The sequence below is a fragment of the Lemur catta genome, chromosome 13, assembly GCF_020740605.2.
Source record: "Lemur catta isolate mLemCat1 chromosome 13, mLemCat1.pri, whole genome shotgun sequence".
NCBI lineage: Eukaryota > Metazoa > Chordata > Mammalia > Primates > Lemuridae > Lemur > Lemur catta.
The window spans coordinates 78,788,619-78,811,483 of NC_059140.1; the positions used below are offsets into that span (position 1 = coordinate 78,788,619).

Sequence of the window (22,865 nt, forward strand, 5' to 3'; positions counted from 1 at the left end):
TTAGGATATTTCTGGATTATATTTAAATTTAACAAAATTGATTTTGTTAAATCAATTTAATGAAATTCATTTTATTACACTGATTTAACAAAATCTGGGCATTGGCTGACATCTCTTAACCTACAGGTTTAAAAGAGATGCCTCCCCAGGAGTCATAAATCCGACCAGAGATTCTTTATCCCTTGGATCAGAGTCAGTCACTTAGAAACAATGGTCAAATATTTATCTTTAACAATTGGATCTATAGTTGACTCTAAGCTAAAGCCACTGCAGCTCAACAAACTTCCCTAGATTCCCTTGCTGAAGTAGTGTTGGATTATAGGATTGCTCTAAATTACTTACTAGCTCAACAAGGTAGCATTTGTACAATTGCCAATACTACTTGCTACACATGGATAAACTCCTCTGGGGAAGTAGTAACACAATTATACCAGATTAAAAAACAAGCTACCTACTACAAGTCTTATCAGATATGTCTGGACTTTTTGTTTCGTTTAGTTGGCTACCTTCAAAATTAGGTTCATAGTTTAGAACTGTTATTCAAACTGGATTGACAATATTTTGTAGTATTATTTTTAAACTTTGCTCTTATTGCCTGTCTAATCTTTGTAAAGCCAACTCTTCTAACAGGATGTTAGCTCAACGCCTTGAGATGCTCGCTGATGCCTACGGAACCGGTAAGATGGATTTGATGTTGGATCCTACACGGACCTGTCCTGAGAAAATTTTTCCTTCTGGCCTCTTTGTCACTGAAATGTGGCCCTGGTCCCTGACATCGACCACTGTACCTTCCCCCTGACATGGGACAGACACAACTGGTCAGTTCCACACCAGCACTGAGGGACAAGTAAGCCTAACTACAAAATGGTTATCAGTGATGCTTTCAGAGAAAGGGGGAAAACCAGTCAGGGCATATAACATTGCTCCAAGAATGTAATTCTCTGTGAGCCTGGCTGCTGACACTGCATGCTGTGGCCTGAAACCAGCTCAGCTCACGGCTGCTGAAACTGCCTGCTGTGACTCTAAGGAGTTTTACCCACTGCTGTCACTTACCAATCAAAACTTGCCAGCTCCCCCAAACCTTCCTAGTGCCAATGAACTTTCTGAAGGAGAAATGTGTAACATCTCCCTCTCTCTCTTTTGTAACAAAACCGCTAACCTTCTCATTTTTCTTCAGACATACCAAAGACCACCCAGTCTGTGTGTATGTCCCAAACTGCAATTCTTGCTTCCTAAGTAAAATGTTTTAATGTCAGAGATTCATCTCCACACTTTATTTGGCTTCAATGACTGTAGCAAATGTACCACTCTGGTGGGGGATATTGATAATGGGGGAAGCTATGCCTATGTGGGTGGGGTAGGTGGTATTCAAGAAATCTCTGTACCTTCTGCTCAACTTTGCTGTGAACCTAAAACTGCTTTAAATAATAAAGTCTATTTAAAAAAAAAAAAAAGCCTGCAAAGAGGCAGAGTCTCCTTTTAAAAAGAGTGGGTTGGGGGAAGAAAGATTTGGAGATTATATTAGCAGGGTTATAGATTCTTGGTGGCATCAGTTTGGACAACTCTATAGCTGGTCAGAGGGAACCTCTACTGCTCCAAAGTGTGCCAGTACACAGCTTAGGAGAACCCCACATGTGGCAGTAGTTTCACAGAGGAGGGTAGACCACAGGGTGGACTGAAGGTCTTTAGCACCTTCCTGAGCCCAGCTGGCATCCCACGCCGCTGACCTGCGCGATGGAGTAGTCCGAGTTGTTGGTGGCCTGCATGCCCTCGTTCCCACTGATTCCCACACCCACGTGGGCCGTCTGGATCATCCCCACGTCATTGGCGCCGTCCCCGATGGCGAGGGTGGTGGCCTGTGCTTCCGTCTTAACCAAGTCCACTATTTCAGCCTTCTGGAGGGGAGACAGGCTAAAAAGGAAGGCAGAAACAGCCACCTTTCCGTGTTTTGTTTTGGTTCATTTTACTTTTTACACTGTTCTAAAAGTCTTTACAAAGCAGTCGACAACAATCTGGGCACAGGCACATTTAAACCTCATTCACCGGCAAATTTCCCAATTCTTTAATTAAGCTGTTTAAAAAGTTCCCACCCACCCACAGCAAAACCAAAACAAAACAACCACCCCCCCCCAACAAAAAATCCAGAAAAAAAAAACCACATAGTAGCCTCTTCAACATCTCAAAAGAAATAGGCACGATCAGCTGCCCAGCTGACGTGCATCGAGGCCTCAGTTTGCCATTTCCCACAGCTCCCCGCTGTCCGTGTTAATTCACATCGTCTGCCTGCATGAGAGGAAGCAGTGAAGGCCCGCTGTTTCTGAAACTATGTAAAAGTCTCAGTGTGGGACGTAGAGTAGCCTTCAACAATCTAACTACACTCAAGGGAACTGGAATAACACAAGGACATGTTATTAGTAAAAAATGAAGATATCAGGAGAGTCCAGATTATGCTCTGGTAACAACAAACTAACAAAAGCTAAGTAACTTAACACAATGGTCCCCAACCTTTTTGGCACCCAGGACCAATTTCATGGAAGGCAATTTGTCCACAGACTGGGGGTAAAGGGGAGGTGTCGTGAGTGGGGGGAGGTGGTGCAGAGCTCAGGTGGTGACGCGGACAGGAAATAGAGCTATTTTTTAATCATTGATTTAACTTCATCTCTCAGAATTTAGTATGTTGTTTCATTAGCATTCATTCAAGATACTTATGCATAATTGTTATGTTTTACTATCAGTAAGTCAGTATTAACCTGAAGTAAGTATCAACTTGACATTGTATTCCCTAAAGCTAACAATAGAAATAGAGACCAATTTACCATTGAAAAATTATAAATTGTTTTCTAGTAAATCTTAAACCTGACACTTAGAATTAAATAAACACCTATTCGTTTCAGTTTAAGCATATATTATCCCAAAAAGGAACTTTGCTTCTGCAAAAACCTGTCTATATTTTCTTTACATAAAGCAGTATTAAGTATAGCAGGGAGGAAAAAAGAACAGTGAATATATTCTTACCGACAACATAATACAACTCTACACGAGAGGGCCAAAGCTAGTAACTTCTTCCTAATTTCAGGATGGAAGGCATGCTTCAGTGTTTCACCATCAATGATTAGGGCTAGGTCATTTTCTTTACCTAACAAGTTTCCAAGATCTTTACAGTTCTGATCAATAATTTGTTGTGCTGCCTAAAACAAAGGGGAGATACCACTTTATATTCTCATGTTAAAATATAAATTAAAAGATGTCTGAGTCAAGGTGGTAGACTGAGCTATGTGTTTACCTTTCTTCTCTTCAAAAATTTCACTGAAATGAGACTAAAAAGTAAATAGGTAATGGATAACATGAAAAGATGCTTGACATTATTAGCCACCAGGGAAATGCAAATCAAAACCACAGTGAGATACCACTTTATACCCACTAGCATGGCTAGATTCAAAAAGTCAACTAACAGCAAGTATTGGCAAGGGCGTGGGGAAATCAGAACCCTCATCCACTGCTGGTGGGAATGTAAAATGTGCAGCCACTGTGGAAGACAGTTCTTCGAATGAATAAACACAGAGTTATCATACAACACAGCAATGCCCAAGAAAAATGAAAATCTATGTCTACAAAGAAACTAGTACACTAATGTTCATAGCAGCATTAAGTGCCAAAAAGTGGAAACAACCTGATGAATGGATAAACAAAATATGGTATATCCACACAATAGAATTTTTTTTTTGAGACATGGTCTCACTCTGTTGCCCAGGGTACAATGCAGTGACTTCATCGTAGCTCACTGCCATGTCAAATTCCTGGGCTCAAATGATGCTACTGCCTCAGACTCCTGAGTAGCTGGGAATACAGGCAAATGCCACACCTGGCTAATTTTTCTATTTATTGTAGAGATGAGGTCTCGTTATGTTGCTCAGTCTGGTCTTGAAATCCCCTCCTCAAGTGATCCCCCTGCCTCAGCCTCCCAAAGTGCTAGGACTACAGGTGTGAGCCACCACACACAGAATATTCTTTAGCCGTAAAAAACAATGATGTACTAATGCAGCTAGAATACGGACAAACCTTGAAAACATTATGGATATGTGAAAGAAGCAGTTACAAAAGACAACATATCATATGATTTGATTCACATGAAAATCCAGATAGGCAAACCCATAGAGACAGGAAGTAGACTGGTAGTTGGAGGGGTAGATTAGGGGTGGAGGGAAGGGAGGAGAGGGAAGTGATAGCTAAAGAGTATGGAGTTTCTTTTAGAGGTGATGAAAATATTCTAAAGTTGACTGTGGTGATGGCTGCGCATGTCTATGACTATATTAAAATCTAGTGAATTGTACACTTTAAACAGATGCATTGTATGCCATGTGAATTATCTCTCAATAACGCTGTTTTAAAAAGCATATAAATAAGAATGGATTCACATTAGCTGGAAAATACAGAAGGGTGCTAATAATAAACCAGAAAAGTCAAAGGATTTGGGGAAAATATTTAAAAGATGGGAACAGAATAATGGAGTGAATGTCTGCAAAACAGAGTATCAGGTGTCCAAAAAGTATATTGTGGAGGTAAACTCATCACTCAATTCAAGATAAGGGAATTGCCTCCCTTAACTTATTTTTCTCACCCTGACCTATTTTTCCTTCAAAATTCATATGAACCTCTAAAAGCTCCAAATTTTAGCTAAATGACTCTCATGCCAGTGGCAGAGTGGAAGATTTGGGCAGTGAAGTATTCCAAGTTTATTTTTGTATATTAGCAGTAAACAATTGGAAAATTAAATTATGATACAACCCATTTAGAATATTGCCAAAATACATAAAATACTTAGAAATAAATTAAACAAATTACATGTAAGACCTCTATGCTAAAAACCACAATAATATTTTTTAGGACTGTTTTTTCCTCTCAAAAACTTGAATACCATTCATTGTACAAACTTAAATTGAAGGTAAAAAAATGAATCAAGTTACTTGGGTTTCAGCAATTATATGTAAAGCACTTGGATCTGCCACTCCAATTCTTACAGAAAAAAATGCTGCACAAACTGAAAATCGACTTTTCCTGTACCCACTGGAGAACTGAGATCACAAAGAAAACTGCCACCCCCAAATCTGGAGAGACAAGTAAACAGAGAGAATCACAGCTGAGATCTGCCTCCCTGGAACAGAAGCTGCTGGAGACATAAACCGGTAGGAAGACTCACATGGTACCAGTGGTGAATTCCTGGAGGGCCAGTGTGGGTTAGAATAAAAGTAAGAAACTCCCTGGGTTGCAGTCTTAGGAGGCCCCCACCCACTTTCATGGGTTTCCATTGAGAAACCTCACTAGTTATCATAGTTAAAAGGCAAGAAAAATTCCCCTCAAGGCTCAGCTGTGAAGATGGGAAGAGTAATCATTTTGAAATATGCACTCTCCGTAACAAATGCCTGCTCTCCAAGGTTAAAGATTTTACCAGAGTCCTGTGCCCCCTAGAGGGAAGGGCACTTGCCTAATTCCAGCCCCTTCTAGCCTTCCTGTCTCACCTAAGGGGAGGAAAAAAAGGCCAAGAAGCACTTGTGAAGACCACGGCCCTGGGCCGTTGTGAGGATGGGAATGGTGGATCCAGGCTCTTTATGTGTCATTGCTGAAACCCAAGTGCCTTCCAAGTTTCAGGCTCACTAAAAGAACAAGCTTAAATCATAAGATTATAGAACACTTCCCCACCACACCAACGGGGCCCTTGTAGAATAACAGGGCATTTCAGATGAAAGAACTGGAAGATACAGACTCTATTTAAGGAGGAGTTCCTATGAAGTCCAAAAGACATCAGGGAATAAAAACAAGGACACTGGAAGAATTTGGAGCCTCTGGAGTCTACAGCGACAGCAAGCATTAAACACAGCCCAGCTCCTAGCCAGATTAGCACAAAATTTCAAAATTACAATCCTTTTACTTCAGTTCCTATTGCCACATCCATCATGTCCAGCTATCAACAAAACCTGCTAAAAGGCAAGAAAAAGCACCATGTGAAGAGGCAAAGCAGGCATCAGAACCAGATTCAAATATGACACAGATTTTGGAAGTATCGGACAGTGAATTTAAAATAACTATGATTAATATGTTGAGGACTCTAATGAAAAATGTTGACAACATAAAAGAACAGATGGACAATATAAACAGAGAGATTGAAACTCTAGGGAAGAATAAAAGAAAGGCCTAGAAATAAATAAACACTGTAACAGAAATGAAGATTGCCTTCAATCACCTCGACAGTGGGCTGGACATAGCTGAGGAAAGAATTAGCGAGCTTGAAGATACGTAATAGAAACTTCCCAAACTGAAATATAAACTGAAATAAAAAAGAATTTAAAAAACTAGAACAGGATATCCAAGAACTGTGGAACCAATTTTAAAAGTTATAATATACAAATATGTAACTGGAATACTAGAAGGAGAAGAAAGAGAAAACAGAAGTGTTTAAGTACTATTGGCTGTAAATTTCCAAAACTTAATGGCAGACATGAAAACACAGACCCAGTATGCTCAGATAAATACCAAAAGGCTTACACCTAGACATACCATATTTAAACTGCAGACAACCAAAGACAAAAGGAAATCTTGAAAGAAGCAAGAGGAAAACAAAAACTAACCTCATCTACAGAGAAACACAGATAAAAATTACAGCAGACTTTTCCTAAAAAAACATGCACTCAAGAAGAGAGCGGAATAAAATAGTTTTAGAGTGTTTAAATGAACAAGAAACACAAACCTAGAAATCTATATCTAGTGAAATTTTTCTTCAAGTGTGAAAGAAAAGTAAAGACTTTCTCAAACAAAAACTAAAGGAATTCATTGCCAGCAGAGCTATCCTGTAAGAAATATTTTTAAAAGTTTTTTTGAAGAAGAAAAATTATATGTCAGAAACTCGGAGCTATAATTTTTAAATAAGGAAGAGTGTCAGAGGAGGAATAATGAAGTCTATTTAAAATTCTTTCAACGTCAGTCTAAGAAAATTATACAGTAAAAAAAAATTTAGTAGAAAATAACTGTAGCCATTCAACTTCTAGATAAGGGCAAGGACGTTCAATATTTGATTGCAAATTCTTCTCATTCTTGCAATATAAATGCTGATAATCTACTCAAACTTTTGATAAAAACTGCTATACACACAGAGATTTGTTCACTTTTTTATTATTAAAATCAGAGATCTGAGTTCTGAATTTGGCTGGACACCAAGGAGGTGACAAAGGACTAGCCTCACAGAGTGGAGTACAAACAAAAACTCAGCAGAGGCAGGAACTGGCAGGGACCTAGGGCAGAAGACCAGTAGAATGTGCAGATTCTTGGAGAAAACCAATAGATTTGAGTGGGAGTTCAAGGCAATCTGATGTAGATTTTAAGGAGATCGATACCCCCCAAGTAACAAGTAGGTTGCACTTATATGAAATATAATTTTTAAAAATCACTTACCTTAAGTGATTTTGCATTCAAATGAATACGAGGCATTTGACCTGATATTAGTCTGCAGGAATATGCTAGAAAGAGAAAAATAAAGATATCACATTTGAAGACCTAATGCCTTCTATGAACATTAAAAAGAAAAAAATGATCTGTTTATATTCTTCCTTTATTATTCTCTCTCATGACTATTTCAAAGCCTAGTAACCCATCAACAAAGGCCAAACAAGAGGTTGCGGAGGGAAGAGGAATTAAAATGTAGGTTCATTTTAATCTTAGTAAGCAACTTAAATAGAAACGATTGGGAAGGTGAATATATTAATAACTAATGGCCAAATCTGTACTTTTCAACATCTGTGGATTTCAGTTTTTATTAACTTTCTATGACGTGAGCTTAGATTCATGCTTTATAATAATTCCAAGTCTTTCAGGAAGTCAAATTCTGCTGTATCAAACTGCTATATCATTAGTATTACACCTGGTATACTAATAAAATTCTAGGTATGACTAAAAGAAGTGAACTTACGTAGTTCTCAAAATAACATTCAATATGATTGTTTAATGAGATAACTTTTCAACTTGAATGTTTTAAGTCTCATTTCATTTACAAATCAGTATATTTCATATCAAAAGAGAGAATCCTTGATTATCTTTCAGAAACTACAAACCTGTGCCCGCAGTGGACACGCATTTCCATGAGGCACGGATGTGCTGGCCACCCCTTCAGTGGGGGCCGTCCTCCCACTGCGCACCCCACACCCCATGTGTGCATTTTCTTTTATTCCCATCCTTCCTGGTTCTTCCAGATGTTTGAGTCTGCAAGCCTGGCTCTAAAAAATTAGAGTTTCTTTCTTCTTCCAAAACTACCACAGTTACTAAACATTTTTCTTGAAATGGATTCAATTCAATATAGCAATTATCTAAGAATCAGGTTATTATCAGATGGATAAATGAGTAACTACATCACAGTTGGACTCCTGATATGAGTCCTAAATGATTATGTTAATATCAAATGTTCATGGAGGACTTGCTAAGTGCCAGGCACCAAGCTAAGCTTTTTACAGGGGTGGCTTCAAGGCATCCTCACAACCACCCAGTGAGGTGAAAGCTATTATTGTCCCCATTTTACAGAAGAGAAAACTGACATTTAGGGAGGTTAAGTAACTCTTTCAAAAAAAAACCAACCCTTCTCTGCTCCTCTGCTCTATGTTCTTCTCCTCCAGCTACCACCCCATTCTCTGTTTTACTTCATAGCAAACTCTTTGAAACAGGGTTGTCTACACTCATTGCATCCACGTCAATGAGGGCTGACAGTTCAACCTACCACATGTGTCTCAAGTTCAGCTCCTGTCCCACAGTCCTCATCACACTCTAGAATAAGTCGCCCTCACTTCTCGTCTAGATTTCCACAAAGGCTCCCTAACTGGTCTCCCTTCTTCGATTTAGTCTAGTTCCCCCATGATAGGTAACAAATATTTTTAAAGCATAAATCAGATCATCTCACTTTCTTGCCCAGAACCCTACCAGCTCCTTACTGTGGCTTGCCTATTCTTTGCTTTGCTCCCTGGCTCCAGCCACATTGTCCATTCTGTGGTGTCTTAAATATGACAAGCATCTCCCTGCTGTAGGGCCCTCGTGTTTGCTCTTCTCCTTGCCTGCAATGCTCTTCCCTGAGACCTTCCCAGTGCTTGCTCCCTCTCTTCCTTTGAGTCTCTGCTTCAAATGTCCCCTCCTTAACAGGTCTTCCATCTAAAATTGTCCCCCTGTCTTTCTCTGTGCCTTGCTTTGTTTTTATTCTTAGCACTCATCACAATAATATCACAACATACATTGATCTGCTTGCTAATTTTCTGTCTTCTCTGCTGGCATGTAAATTCCAAGAGGGCAGAGAGAGATATTCTTACTCAACTTTTCATTTCCAGTTCCTAGAATTTCCTGGCACATAGCAAGTGCTCAACATTCATTGAATGAAAGAAGGTCAAGTAAAATTAATGGAGACAACATGCAAAGGTTTCCAGTACACACAGAGTCATTTTTTCCTATATGTCCCTCTAACTACAACTGGTATCAGGATGATCATGGAAAGAATGGTAGTTGCAACTCTTTCTCATCATCAAAATTTGCATATTTACTGCTAACAGTTGATTTTCAGCTCTTCTTCTGCACTCTAAGATACAGTCAAACAGTGAAGTTAAAAAAAAAAACAAAACACTATAAAGGCAGGAAGAAGTAACATTGGAAACTGGAGGGGAAAAAAGCCACCTGGATATTCTCACTAATAGTCAAACTTTTATGAATAGACATAGACAATGCAAAAGTAGGTATATAAACTGTAGGGCAATAAAAAGGTGACTTATGGGGCTAAAATCAATGTGTTGATAGAGCTGGTTTCCTCTGGGGGCTCCAAGACACATTCATCTTTTGCCTCTTCCAACTTCTAGAAGCTGGAAGACTGCCATCGTTTCTTGGCATTCTTTGGCCACATCATTCCGGTCACTTGAGTTTTGAAGGAAGGGAACAAGAAACTAACTCATGTTAGCATTCTGCATTCTGCAGTTCAAGAATGTGAAGGAGACATTTAGAGTTTGCTTTGCCAATTTGTCCAAACTCCCTGCCATGTGATGTCAAGGTTGTGTTGCTCTCCATCCTTCCCATGACGTGAAACAGTTACCCAACAGAAGCTTAGCCGAACGTTCTTGATATTGGGACATAATTAGAATATATGTACGAAGAGATTTTTAAAAACTGTCTTTATGTCTATTACCTATGTTAATTGCAGTTTCTTGTTTGTCTCCTGTCAAGACCCATATTCTTATGTTCGCTTTCAGTAAAGTTGCTATGGTTTCCGGAACATGTTCTTGAAGACGATCTTCAATGGCTGTGGCTCCAAGCAGAAAAAATTCCTAGATGTTTTTGAAAGAGATCTTTTTTATTATTAAAGATTTTTTTAAAAGAAACATTTTAAAGATGGAATAAATATAGAAAATATCAACAAAAGTTTTGTAGTCTAATAATTTATTATTCAAGGTCATACATACACACACACACACACACACACACACACACACACAAATGTTTTTCCTATTCTTTCCATTGGTCTATTTTATCGCAGCGTGAGGCAGTGTAGCATGACTGGCAAGAACCTAGGCTCTTGGATTCATGTTCTAACTCTGTAAGTTACTAGATATGGGACCATAAGCACTTTCCTGTGCCTCAGTTTCCTCATCTATAAAACTTAAAAGTGGGGAAAATAAAATTACTCATAGAATTTTTTTATGAGTTAATATTTGTAAAGGATTAGAATAATTTCCAGTAGGTAATAAGTAGTCAATAAACACTACCTATTACTTTAAATATTGTAACTTTAACATAAGTCTTGATGTCTAGTCAGGTAAGTGCACTCTCTTTATTATTCTTCTTCAAAAATTACCTTGACAATCCTAGGCCATCTCCTACTTCTATATGAATTTTAGGACAAACTTGTCAAGTTCTGTGAAAATCCTCTTGGGCATTGGATGCATTCCTGCATTGCATTACTTTAAGAATTGTCACTGGGTTTTTATAGATACTGTAAATACCCACCCATTTATTTAGGTCCTTCATTTTGTTCTTAATTAAAGTTTGCCAATTTTTCATAAGGTTCTTACTCATTAAATAATTTATTTTATACTTTTTGTTCCTATTGTGAATTATTTCCCTGTCACTGCAGGGATACAGACGTTTGGTGGTAGAAAGAAAGGTTTCTATAAAGCACAAAGAGATAGACCAGATGACCTCAGATAATCTGTAATGCGTTTCCCAGAAGCCAAAACAATCTAAAGGTTTAAGAGTATTTTATATTACATTTATCAACTGTTAAAGTGAAATTAAGATATAAGGCAAGCTGATTCAATGCTGGTAATTAGAATCAAAATAATTTAATTGAAATACTAGCATACATAACTAATAAATTAAAACTTTTAAATAGCCATAACGTTTTTAGTTTTATTGACAAGCTGAATGTTTATAAATGCTAAATATTCAGACAAATTGATCCTATTAAGCATCTATTTCCATTACGATTTTTGTCCCATATCTGCTGTAATATTTTAAAGATATTTCTATACTAAAACTTTGCATTTTAAAATAAAATTTCCCACAGAAAGTATTTTCAGTAGTGATTTATGTTTCCAGGTATAAGACAGAAATCTTTAAAAGAATGCTTTAAACGTTGTCATGATAAAAACAGCCAGCAAACTAGAAATAGAAGGGAACTTCCTCAACCTCATAAAGGACATCAATGGAAAACCCACAGTTAACATTGTACTTAATGGAGAAGGACTAAATGCTTTCCTTACAAGATCATGAATAGGACAAGGATGTCTACCCTCACTGCTTCTATTTAACGTTTTTCTGGAGGTTCTAGCCAGGGCAATTAGGCAAAAAAAAGAAATAAAGGTATCCAAAATGAAAAGTGAGAAGGAAAAAACTATCTCTATTTATAGATGAATGATGTGTTTGTGTGTGTATAAAAACTCTAAAGAATCCTCTAAAAAACCTATTAGAACCAATAAATGAGTTTGTCAGTCTTGCAGGATACAAGATATTGTTCTTTCAAGAACAATATACAAAAATCAGTTGTACTTCTATACACTTTCAATGAACAATTCAAAAAAATGAAATTAAGAAAAAAATCCATTTTATAATAGCACCAAAATAGAATAAAATACTTAGGAATAAATTTAATCAAGGAAGTGTAAAAATTATACACTGAAAACTAAAAAACATTGTTGAAATAAGTTATAGAAGATGTAAATAAATGACAAATATCTCATATTCAAAGACCAGAAGACTTAATATTGTTAAAATGACCATATTCTCCATATTAATTTATAGATTCAACACAATCCCCAACAGAATTCCAGCTGGTTACTGTGTAGAAATTGACAAGCTGACTCTAAAATCCATATGGAATTTCAAGGAACACAGAATAGCCAAAACAATTTTGAAATAGAAGAAGAAAATGGATATATCACAATTACTGATTTCAAAACTTACTACAAAGCAACAGAAATCAAGAGAGTGTGGTACTAGGATAAGTCCAGACATGAAATAGAAATGAGATACTATAAATAAACCCCTGTAACTGTGGCCAACTGATTTCAACAGGGGTGCCAAGACAATTCAATGTGCAAAGAATAGTACCTTCAGAAATGACACTGGGAAAACTGGATATTGACACACAAAAGAGTAGAGTTAGAACCTTATCTCATACTATATATAATAAGCAACTAAAAATAGACCAAGCACCTAAATATAAGAGCTAAAACTATAAAACTCTTAGAAAAATATATAGAAATACAGTTTTGTGACACTGGGTTAGATACAGCCATCTTATGTATGACGCCAAGACACAAGCAACACACAAAAAAATAATGAAGTCAGATTTCATAAAAATTAAAAACTTTTGTGCATCAAAGGACATCATCAGGAAACTGAACGATCACCTAGAGAATGGAACGAAATATTTATAAATTATACAGCTGACAAGAAACTTATAGCCAGAATACATAAAGAACTCTTTCAACTCAACTATAAAGAGATGACCCAATTCAAAAATGGGCAAAGTCATTACAGTTTCCTGATCAACACAGAAGTGGCTTGGAAGTTGTCACTCCAATACTCACAAGAAGAAAAGCTGAATAAGCTAAAATTAACAACTCTTTTTAGTTCCATCAGAGATCTGAAGGCACAGGACAAACTACTGCCCTTATAGCCAGACAGAGAGACATATGCTGAGAGTTTCAGCTTACTAGAACCAGAGATCGGGAACAGAGGCCTATTACTAGAACTGGCACTTATGGGAACATTGGAACTGTAATTGATGAATTGCTAGAAGCACAGTATGAACTAGCCTGAGAGCTGAAAATTCTGGGGGTGCTCAGTTTTGGAGGAGCTCCCATGCTTTCATGAATTTTACTTCCAGGAGCCCCACCATGTTCTGACTGTGAAGACCAGAGAAAAAAAGCCCTCCAGTTTATGGCAGAAGGAGCAAAAAAGTAACCATTTTGAAATATACCCAGATTATTCTGTTCGCCTCACAGAGGCCTGTGTTCAAGAGAAACTATTTTATCATAGCCTTACAAACTTGGGTTTAACAGAGCCACCAATCTGGAGGAAGGAAAATATCAATCTCCAGCCCCTTCTAGCCTTTGATGTGGGGGAAGGGAAATACACAACTCAGACCTACTAAACAACTGAGAGCTAACTGTGGGACCATAGGACACTTCCCTTTTCCCCACACCTTACCAACACATCAGTCGGGTTCCTGTATAGTAATAGGCTATAATAACATTACCAGACTTCAAATTATACTGCAAGGCTATAGCAACCGAAACAGCATGCTAATGGCACAAAAATAGAGACATAGACCAATGGAACAGAACAGAGAACCCAGATATAAAACCACTCAAATAAAGGCATCTGATCTTTGACAAAGCAGACAACAATATACACTGGGGAAAAGAATCCCTATTCAATAAAGGTGTTGGGAGAATTGGATAGCCACATGCAGAAGATTGAAACAGGATCCATATCTCTCACCACTCACAAAAATTAACCTGAGATGGATAGAAGACTTAAATGTAAGGCATGAAACCATACGAGTTCTAGAGGAAAATGTACAGAAAACTCTTCTAGATATCAGCCTAGACAAAGAATTTATGACTAAGACCCCAATGGCAATTACAGCAACAACAAAAATAACTAAATGGGGCTTGATTAAATTAAAAAGCTTCTGCACAGCCAAGGAAATAATCAACAGAGCAAACAGACAACATACAGAATGGGAAAGTTGTCAGAATCAAAATGGAGTCCCTGTGTTTTTTTAAAAAAAAACACTGACAAATAATGCTAGGAAAGGCCAGACAGGGAGGATTCTAATGCACAAATACTGATAAAAACTATCACAAGAGACTCCACAAAAAACTGCAACCTTGCACAAACGCCACCACAACCTTACCAAAAAAAATACCTCTGCCTGCCAACTGCCTGTACAACCCCAGACTAGTATCACCCTTATTATTGACACTTGTAACCAAGAATAATTATCTCAAAACAATTATGTAATCTTTCTCATTTTTAAAATAATATTTGTCTTCCTTTACCTCCCTGAATACATACCTAGTGCACTATGGCACATATATATTCATTGCAGTGTCCTAGTCCTGAATACTTACCATTTTCTTTTAGAAAGCCTCCCTCTGTTATTTAGGTTGACAAAGATAACATATAAGAATATTCAATAATACATAAAAATTCTCAATTTATTAAGTGAAAAATTGATAATTCAAGCAGTCTGCACAGCACATGCTAATTTTCATTAGAAAAATTAGTGTGTGTGTGCTAAATATATACAATGGAATATTACATATGCAACACAAATATATAAAGAAAGAGATTGGAAACTTACATGCTAGAACTTAAGAAGTCATTAGCCCAACATTACAGATGTTCATTATTCTATTCATTATTATTAGTACTCATTATTCTATTGTTCAATCATTATTATTCTATTTATTATTCCACCTTGTTTTTCTATAATGAATATTTCTTTTGAAATGGAAAGAGTTATAAAAAAAACACTACAAGACTGAAGTGATTATGATATGATTCAGAAGACAGAGAAATATTTTGAAATATTTTATAAAAACATTTTATAAATTTCCAGTGTGATAAAACAGAGTTATACTTCTGAAGGAAAAAAGCCCAAAATTTCAGTTTTAATAATTACATTAAGTTATGAAAACATTAATAAATGGATTTCCTTCACATATTTATCTTGGCATGTAGAGGACATATGGGCTAGGTTACCTTTTCGATAATATCATAACATTCTTCCATTCTTTGAATTCTGTTGTCTAAACATATACTAGCTTTTGTATACTCCTGTAACCATTGTTTATATTCCTTCTCAGTTAGATCTGTATAAGCAACACAGAGAGTTCTCAGACCTGCAAGAAAGAACATAGTGTAGATCATGCAACCAGTGATCAGGGAAAAGTGAAACATTTGAAAATAAAATTCAAAAGCATTTTAAAATTCACGGAAACGTGAAGTTCTTCACATGGTCCTATCCAGTCTGCCCCTGGCTCCCTGGCTACCTCTTCCCTGCTTCTCGTCACTTGCTGTGGCTTCCCAGCTGGTCCTCTTACTTCCAGGTTCGTGCACTTTCACTGCCCTTTACCTGGAATGCTTTCCCCTGGAAAGTCACATAGTTCCACCTTCCTTCCTGCAGCCTTTGCCTAAATCGCCCTGCAGAGAGAGCACTGAATCACTCTCTGCTCCCTTACCCTGCTTTATTTTTATTCCTAGCACACAGCTCCACCTACTTAGTGGTAAATCCCTTCAGGGCTTGAGCTTCCTGTGTTTTATTTGCTACTGTCCTAGAGGCTCTGAACAGTGAATGGCACTTAGTAGATGCTCAATAACAATTTGTTGAATGAATAAGAGAATGAACAAGCGTTTCAGTTTTTCAGTCACTTATCAAATAATCTCAAAAACAACAGAAAATTAATTTAAATTCTATTTTTCAAGGACTTTAAACCATTTTAAATCCATACTCTAATATTTTAGTCTAACTCCTACAAAATATCCAAAGTCTTGTGGATTCCCTAGAAATTAACTCTCTATATAAGAAATAGAGGTTGTTCTTTTTTGTGTTCAATTATAATATAGTTCCTATATGTTTCTACCTGGTGCTACCTGCCTATAGCACATCTAGATTTTTAAGACAGCAAAAAAGGCCCAATGTACAACCTTGCAAAATAGCCATACTTTAAGGTTGGATACATGTGTCTGTGTGAAGCATCAGCTTATAAACTAAACTGCTGAAGAGAGGGGAAAAAAGAAAAATAATGTAACAATAACGTCTCACCAGGATTTGTCTGGGAAACCACGTACACTTAAGCAAACAGAAGGCGTTACAATTACAAAGTCACATATACAAATGAGCTACTCTTGTCCACTTATGTGCCCAGCAAGCATCAGTGGCTGTGTTCAGGTTGTAATTTCAACATTTAAGAAAGGCATTTCCAAAGGAAATGAGATTCCAAACAACTTTTACTTACCATCTCTGGCAAAATATTCTAGATGGGCTAATGTCTCCTTCACAAACAGAGAATTTTCTGAAAGTCTTTCATAAATCACTGTATCCTATAAAAAAATTCCCTTTGATTAGCATCTTATATAAGCCTTCCAGGCAGAATTCTAAATACTGCTTTAAGATTGTGTTGTTCTATCTAATAGGTGTAGATGAGTCTGAGTCACCACAATGAAAACTCAAACCCAGAATGAGTTAGAAATAAGCTTTACAGTATGAATTTGTCGAGTCACTTTAAAGAAAACTAAGTCTGATCACTATAAATAAAACATGTTGGAGAAGACCACAAAGCAGGGAGGAGTAACATGAGATTCCATTGCTTTCCGTATCCTCAAATTCATCAAAGAAATAACAAACAAAATCTATTAAACACACACCTAGCAGAAATAATGAGAAGAGTTAAATGCCACATCCTATGTGATTCGAAGGCAAGCCAGCTCTCTAACCCTAAAGGAGAAGGTAGGCGGTCCCAGCCCAAGTGGATCTCTCTCCAAGAGACACTACAAGATAAGAAACACTATTGGTCAAGAACAAAGTGAAGAGAGAAAACCTTAACTTGAATTTCTTTCTATATATTTCAGGCAGGGTTTAGTAATTCCAAGTACTTTCCTGTACTATTCTGAGATTAGGAAAAATAAGAAAATGTATTTTGTTTCCTTGCATGTTATGATAAAACTAATATTCAATAGAAAATATACCATTATAAATTTGTAACACAATGGAGAATCTTTTATTCACCAATTTGCTAGTATTGTGAGGACTGTAAATGATTGGAATAAACACTTTGATATGATGCTTTCTGTGGTGAGGGAGAGCCGAGCCGGGCAGCTGTTAGGCATCAATGGGCTGATCCAGTATCAGGTAATGCCCGCCGTGCCCGGGCAGGAGGGCGGGTTACACTGACTGGACATCTGTCGGGCTGAGCCTGGGATGAGCTTGAATGTGCAGGTGGGAGGGTGTGAAACGGAAGAACCTGATTTCCTCCACCTTCACGGAAGAGCAGGAAGAGGAAAGGTGGGCTGAGCATGATGGTAGAAGCCTGCTTCCAAAATTTTGAGTATTGATTTTAAGTTCTTTTCTGTTGGAAATGAGAGGCTGAGATATAAACTATATAAACTCCCTCCTTCAACTTTCCTACAATAATTTTCATAAAGGCCACATTGCTCACCAAAGCTTTTATAAAATGGATTGGTGAGCCCAAAGGGTCTGAGTTTCACAACCAAGATGCTATGAAACAGAGAGAGAGAGTAAAACACATAAATGTAGAAGCTAGCGGGTAAGGGACAGGATCTGCACTTACAGATAAAATATATGACACAGTGGTTCTCAAGCTGCAGGCAACAAAGGACAGGAGACAATAAGGTGAGCCCAGTGATTGCCCGGCGTACTGTTTTGAGACAGTTTCCAGACCACAGTGCAGGGATAAGGAAAGCAGATGAAGTCTAGCGGACGTTTGCAGTTGAGGAGATGAAGTCGAGATCCTAGTAAGGTCAGAAAACTAGAATTTACAGGGCAGAGTGCAAAGGGAAGGGACTGCAGAAAGAGAAAACTCCAAGAGCAGCAGAACCTCTCACGTATTTAGCAGAGTGCTGATCAATGCATATAAAGACAGTGTCAGATTCCAAAGAAAGAATCACTAGAAAGAATTAGCGGTAGCAGTTCCTGGGGCTCACACAGAGGTAGATATAATCCCTATTCCCACCAGCCAAAAGGGAAAAGCTCGTAATTTAAGAAAGCCATCCCAGTGACCCACAGTTAGGAGACGTGGTGTTGGTCCCAGCTATGAAGCCATGAAAAGACACGTCAGAACGGTAAACGCGTACTGTTAAGTGAAAGACGTCAGTCTCAAAAGGCTACATACAGTATCATTTCAACGACTTGACATTCTAGAAATGGCAAATCTATGGAGACAGTAAAAAAGATCAGTGGTTTCCAGGGGCCGAGTGGAGGGAGGGAGGAATAGGTGGAAAGTGAGATTTTCAGGGCAGTGAAAATATTCTGTATGAGGCTATAACGGTGGATACCTGTCATTCTACATTTATCCAAACCCATAGGAAGTGCACCCCCAAGAGTGAACCCTAATGCCATCTGTGGACTTTGGGTGATTATGATGTGTCAGTGTAGGTTCATCAGCCGTAACAAATGCAGGACTTCGGCGGGGGCATGTTGATAACGGGGAGGCTGTTTGTGTGGGGCGGGGGGGAGGGGATGTGGGAAATCTTTGTAATTTCCTCTTAGTTTTGCTGGGAGCCTAAAACTTCTCTAAAAAATAAAGTCTTTTTTAAAATGGGAGATATTTAAACAGACATTTTGCCAAAGAAATGTATGGAGAGTGTGCAAGAAAGTTAGCATAGCAGGTTGGAGACCACTATCCTTAGAAAGACCTACTTGCAAGGTTGGCCCTTGGCTGGCCTCTGGGAATCTGGCTGGTAACCAACTCCCTAAACTGTTATGCAATTTCCCTGGGTGACTCCCTGGGAAGCCTGCAGTGGATTCCTCCAGACTCTGCCTGTGTCTTCTTACCTTACGGTCTGGCTGTGTACCTTTACTACATCGCTGTAAAAGTACAAGTACAAGTACAAGTACAAGTGAGAGTACAAGGATTTGCTGAGTCCCTTGAGTTCTTCTAGTGAATCTCCAAACAATAGGGATGGTCTTGGGGACCCCCACCTCAAACTGCAAATTGCTCACCACCATCAGTCACAGTATGGAAATGTAAATTAAATGTAAATGTAAATTAAAACCACAATGACACATACACCTATTAGAATGGCTAAAATTAAAAAGACTAACCATGCCAAGCATTGACAGAGATTGCTGGTAGGAATATAACCAGTTTGCTGGTTTCTAAAAAGTTAAACCTACATCTACCATGAGACCCAGCCATCTCCTAGGTATGCACCTTGGAGAAGTGAAACCAAATGTCTATATGAAGACTTGCACACAAATGTTCATAAAAGCATTATGCAAGACTGCAAGCAAAATCTACACCAATGGGTAAATAGATAAGCAAACTGTGATAAAACCATACAATGAAATACTACTCAAATTAGCCAGGTGTGGGGGTGCACACCTGTAGTGCCAGTTACATGGGAGGCTGAGGGAGGAGGATCACTTGATTCCAGGGGTTGGAGATTACAGTGAGCTATGATGATGCCACTGCACTCCAGCCCAGGCAACAGAGTGAGACCCTGCCTCAAAAAAAAAAAAAAAAAAAATAGAAATACTTCTCAACAATATGAAGAAAGGAAGTATTGATACATGATGAATCTCAGAATAATTATGAGTGAGAGAAGCCAAACAAATGTCATACATACTATATGATTTCATTTATATAAAATTTTAGTAAATGTATGAACACTGTATGACTCCAACTACCTGACATTTTGGAAAAGACAAATCTATAGAGACAGTAAAAAGATCAGTGGTTTATAGTGACAGGAAGCAGATGAGGGCCAGAGCTTATCAAATTGTACACCTTAATATGTGCAGTTTATCTTACTCCAATAAACCTCAATTACACCTCCATAAAGCTCACTACACATGGTAGTGAACAGATATGTAAGTGTTCTTAAAAAAATTTACAGAGGTAAAAGTGAATTTCTGATACCCACCAAATCAAGCACTTTAGGCTTGGAACTGGGACCAAAATTCCTGCTACAAATCCTTACACCAACTGTGTAATCACTGGTAGTCAGTGAAACAGCTGAGTGACAGCAGACTTCTCACTTACACTAAAGCTTATACAGGAGCATTCTGCTGTGAGCCACCATAAATTTCAAAAGGCTTTGACTGCGGGGGAAGCTTCTGGGCTACCTGGAAATGAACTTTTCCATCTTGGACAATGCTGTCAACAACCAATAGCAACAGCAGATAAAAAGCAACACCATTTAAAACTATTGAGAAGTTGTGAAAGGCTTCCTACACGCTGCTGGAACACAGAGAGAAAGAGCTCACGTGAGTAACCAAGTCCTGTACTTACAGCCCCTTTGCAGTAGAGCCGCAGCTTGCCCGTAGGAGTCCGGGCAATTATGGACATCCGTTTTCTATTACTAGAACAGCAGGAAACATAGCATTAGTTTCTATTTTCTTCAGTACATGATGCTAACACACACACACACACACACACACATACACACACACATGTGCACACACGCACACACACACACAAAATCAATGTCAAAAGAAACCCAGTAGTCAGAGTCCTCAGCTGGTAATTTGTGAAAAGGTCATCATATTTCTTCAGTTGCTGGTCTCCACTCAACTAGGATTCTAAATATAAATCCCCATGGCCTTCCCCTACTGCCATTTCTCAGGTACTCTCCTTTCTTCTGTGGCATTTACTAGCACAACTACATACATAATATATAGTACATATATATAATATATGGATAATATAATGTAGAATATACGATTGTCATATATGTGTATATAATACATATAGAATATGTTTATCATATTGTATAAAACACATTTCATGTAATATATAATATATAATTATTACTATTATTAATAGTAATATTAATTATATACTATATAATACTATATGTTATACATATGCAAATGCATATTATATATAATATTATATGCCATATAATACATACTATACATATGTAATATAATCATTTCAACGATTCCCGAAGGAGAGAAGACGCGTCTCCTTCTGGGGGCAGGGGAGGGAGTTGGGAACAGTAAAATCCAAACACCTAAGTGTCAGAAAACAGTGTTCCAATTAAAATAATAGAAATAATAGTAAATACTCACAGTAAGTGCTATGTAAGTTTTTATAACGTACCGGGCATTGTTATTCATCTTCACGGCAATCCTTGAGGGCAATACCATTATTATTCCCATTTTACAGATCAAGACACCCATGCACAGAGAGGTTAAGGAACTAGGAAGGCTGTGAGCCAGCAACAGAAGCGCAATGATGACCACAGGTGATGCTCGTCTCGCTCCATCTCCCACGCTTTTCTCACCCCTCACCCCTCCTCCCATCCTCTCTCTCTCTCTCTGTGCTTGTCATCTTCATCTTCCTCTTCCTCCTCCTACTCTAGCCCACTCTGGAGCCACAATGTAGTACATTCTACACCAAGGTGGCGACTCCACCGGACCACCAGTGAGCAGCGTGCCAGCAAGCCTGGGCAAAAACAGAGGGAGACGTAGCTCCCCTCCCTGGAAGCCCCCTCAGCTGGGCCTAATTAGAGCCCAGTCTATGAGACCAAAAAAAATTTTTTTGTCCTTTAAAAAGAAAAAAATAGGCCAGGCATGGTGGCTCATGCCTGTAATCCTAGCACTCTGGGAGGCTGAGGTGGGAGGATTGCTTGAGCTCAGGAGTTTAAGACCAGCCTGAGCAAGTAAGAGACCCCATCTCTACTAAAAATAGAAAAATTAGCCTCATGTCATGGTGAACGCCTGTAGTCCCAGCTACTTGGGAGGCTGAGGCAGGAGGATCACTTGAGCCCAGGAGTTTGAGGTTGCGGTGACCTATAGTGATGCCACTGTACTCTAGCTCAAGAGACAGAGATAGATTCTGTCTCAAAAAAAAAAAAAAAGCATTAATTCACTGTCTACTTTTAAAGAAACAGATCTTGGTTTATCTGTGAAAATAATTTCCAACATCCATCCTTCCACCAAATATTTATTGAGCACTTACTGAATACCAAACTCTGTGGGAGGTGATTCCTGCCCTCCAGAGCTTACAGTCTAGTTAGCAAGACAGTTGATTCAAAATCGTCACTGTGACTGTGACAAGTGCCATAAAGGAAAGACCCAGGTGAACTTACAAAAGGGAATTTGGCCTAATGAGGCCTGAAGAGGTGAGATTCCAAGGAAGAGGCTAAGTAGAATTTCATGACTCTGTGCCGGAGTTTTGATATGCGTTGCCAAATCTCAATTTAATTAGTCATGGAAACAGCCCTGGGAAATACATGAACTTTATGGAAAGGTAGCTTACCTAGAAAACTCCAGGACATTAAGAATTTCAAAGGTGTATTTTTCTCCCATCTGTAGGAATAGAAGACAACATACTCTTACTGAGGAAAAAAGTATTCATCTCGCAAAACCATTCACTACCCCGGTCACAAAGAAGTGCTACCCCCCAAATACACATCTTCAAAATATAAATTCTCCTGCCAGCCTGATGAGAGGACAGCACCCTCCTCTGGGAAGAGCGTTGTTTGCAACCTGGCCAATATTAACGGCACAAGAGTTTCTAACAGCACCGGTTTAGGACAAACGCAGCTCTCTTCGCAACCTAAACTTGGCACTATAGAAACATCTGATAAAGGCTCTC

At 38.3% G+C, this 22,865-nt stretch overlaps 1 protein-coding gene across 1 annotated transcript in view; it reads right to left on the reverse strand.

The window, feature by feature from the left end:
- LOC123649097 (phospholipid-transporting ATPase IB-like) overlaps positions 1-22,865 on the reverse strand; it is a 106,271-nt gene that overhangs the window by 41,382 nt on the left and 42,024 nt on the right. The window contains exons 18-25 of the mRNA XM_045567009.1: positions 22,527-22,576; positions 20,553-20,622; positions 16,539-16,623; positions 15,283-15,422; positions 10,196-10,334; positions 7,444-7,508; positions 3,016-3,188; positions 1,728-1,911 (exon numbers count right to left, since the gene is read on the reverse strand). Of these exons, the coding sequence (XP_045422965.1) occupies positions 1,728-1,911; positions 3,016-3,188; positions 7,444-7,508; positions 10,196-10,334; positions 15,283-15,422; positions 16,539-16,623; positions 20,553-20,622; positions 22,527-22,576 (906 nt within the window). The remainder of the gene's footprint in view (positions 1-1,727; positions 1,912-3,015; positions 3,189-7,443; positions 7,509-10,195; positions 10,335-15,282; positions 15,423-16,538; positions 16,624-20,552; positions 20,623-22,526; positions 22,577-22,865) is intronic.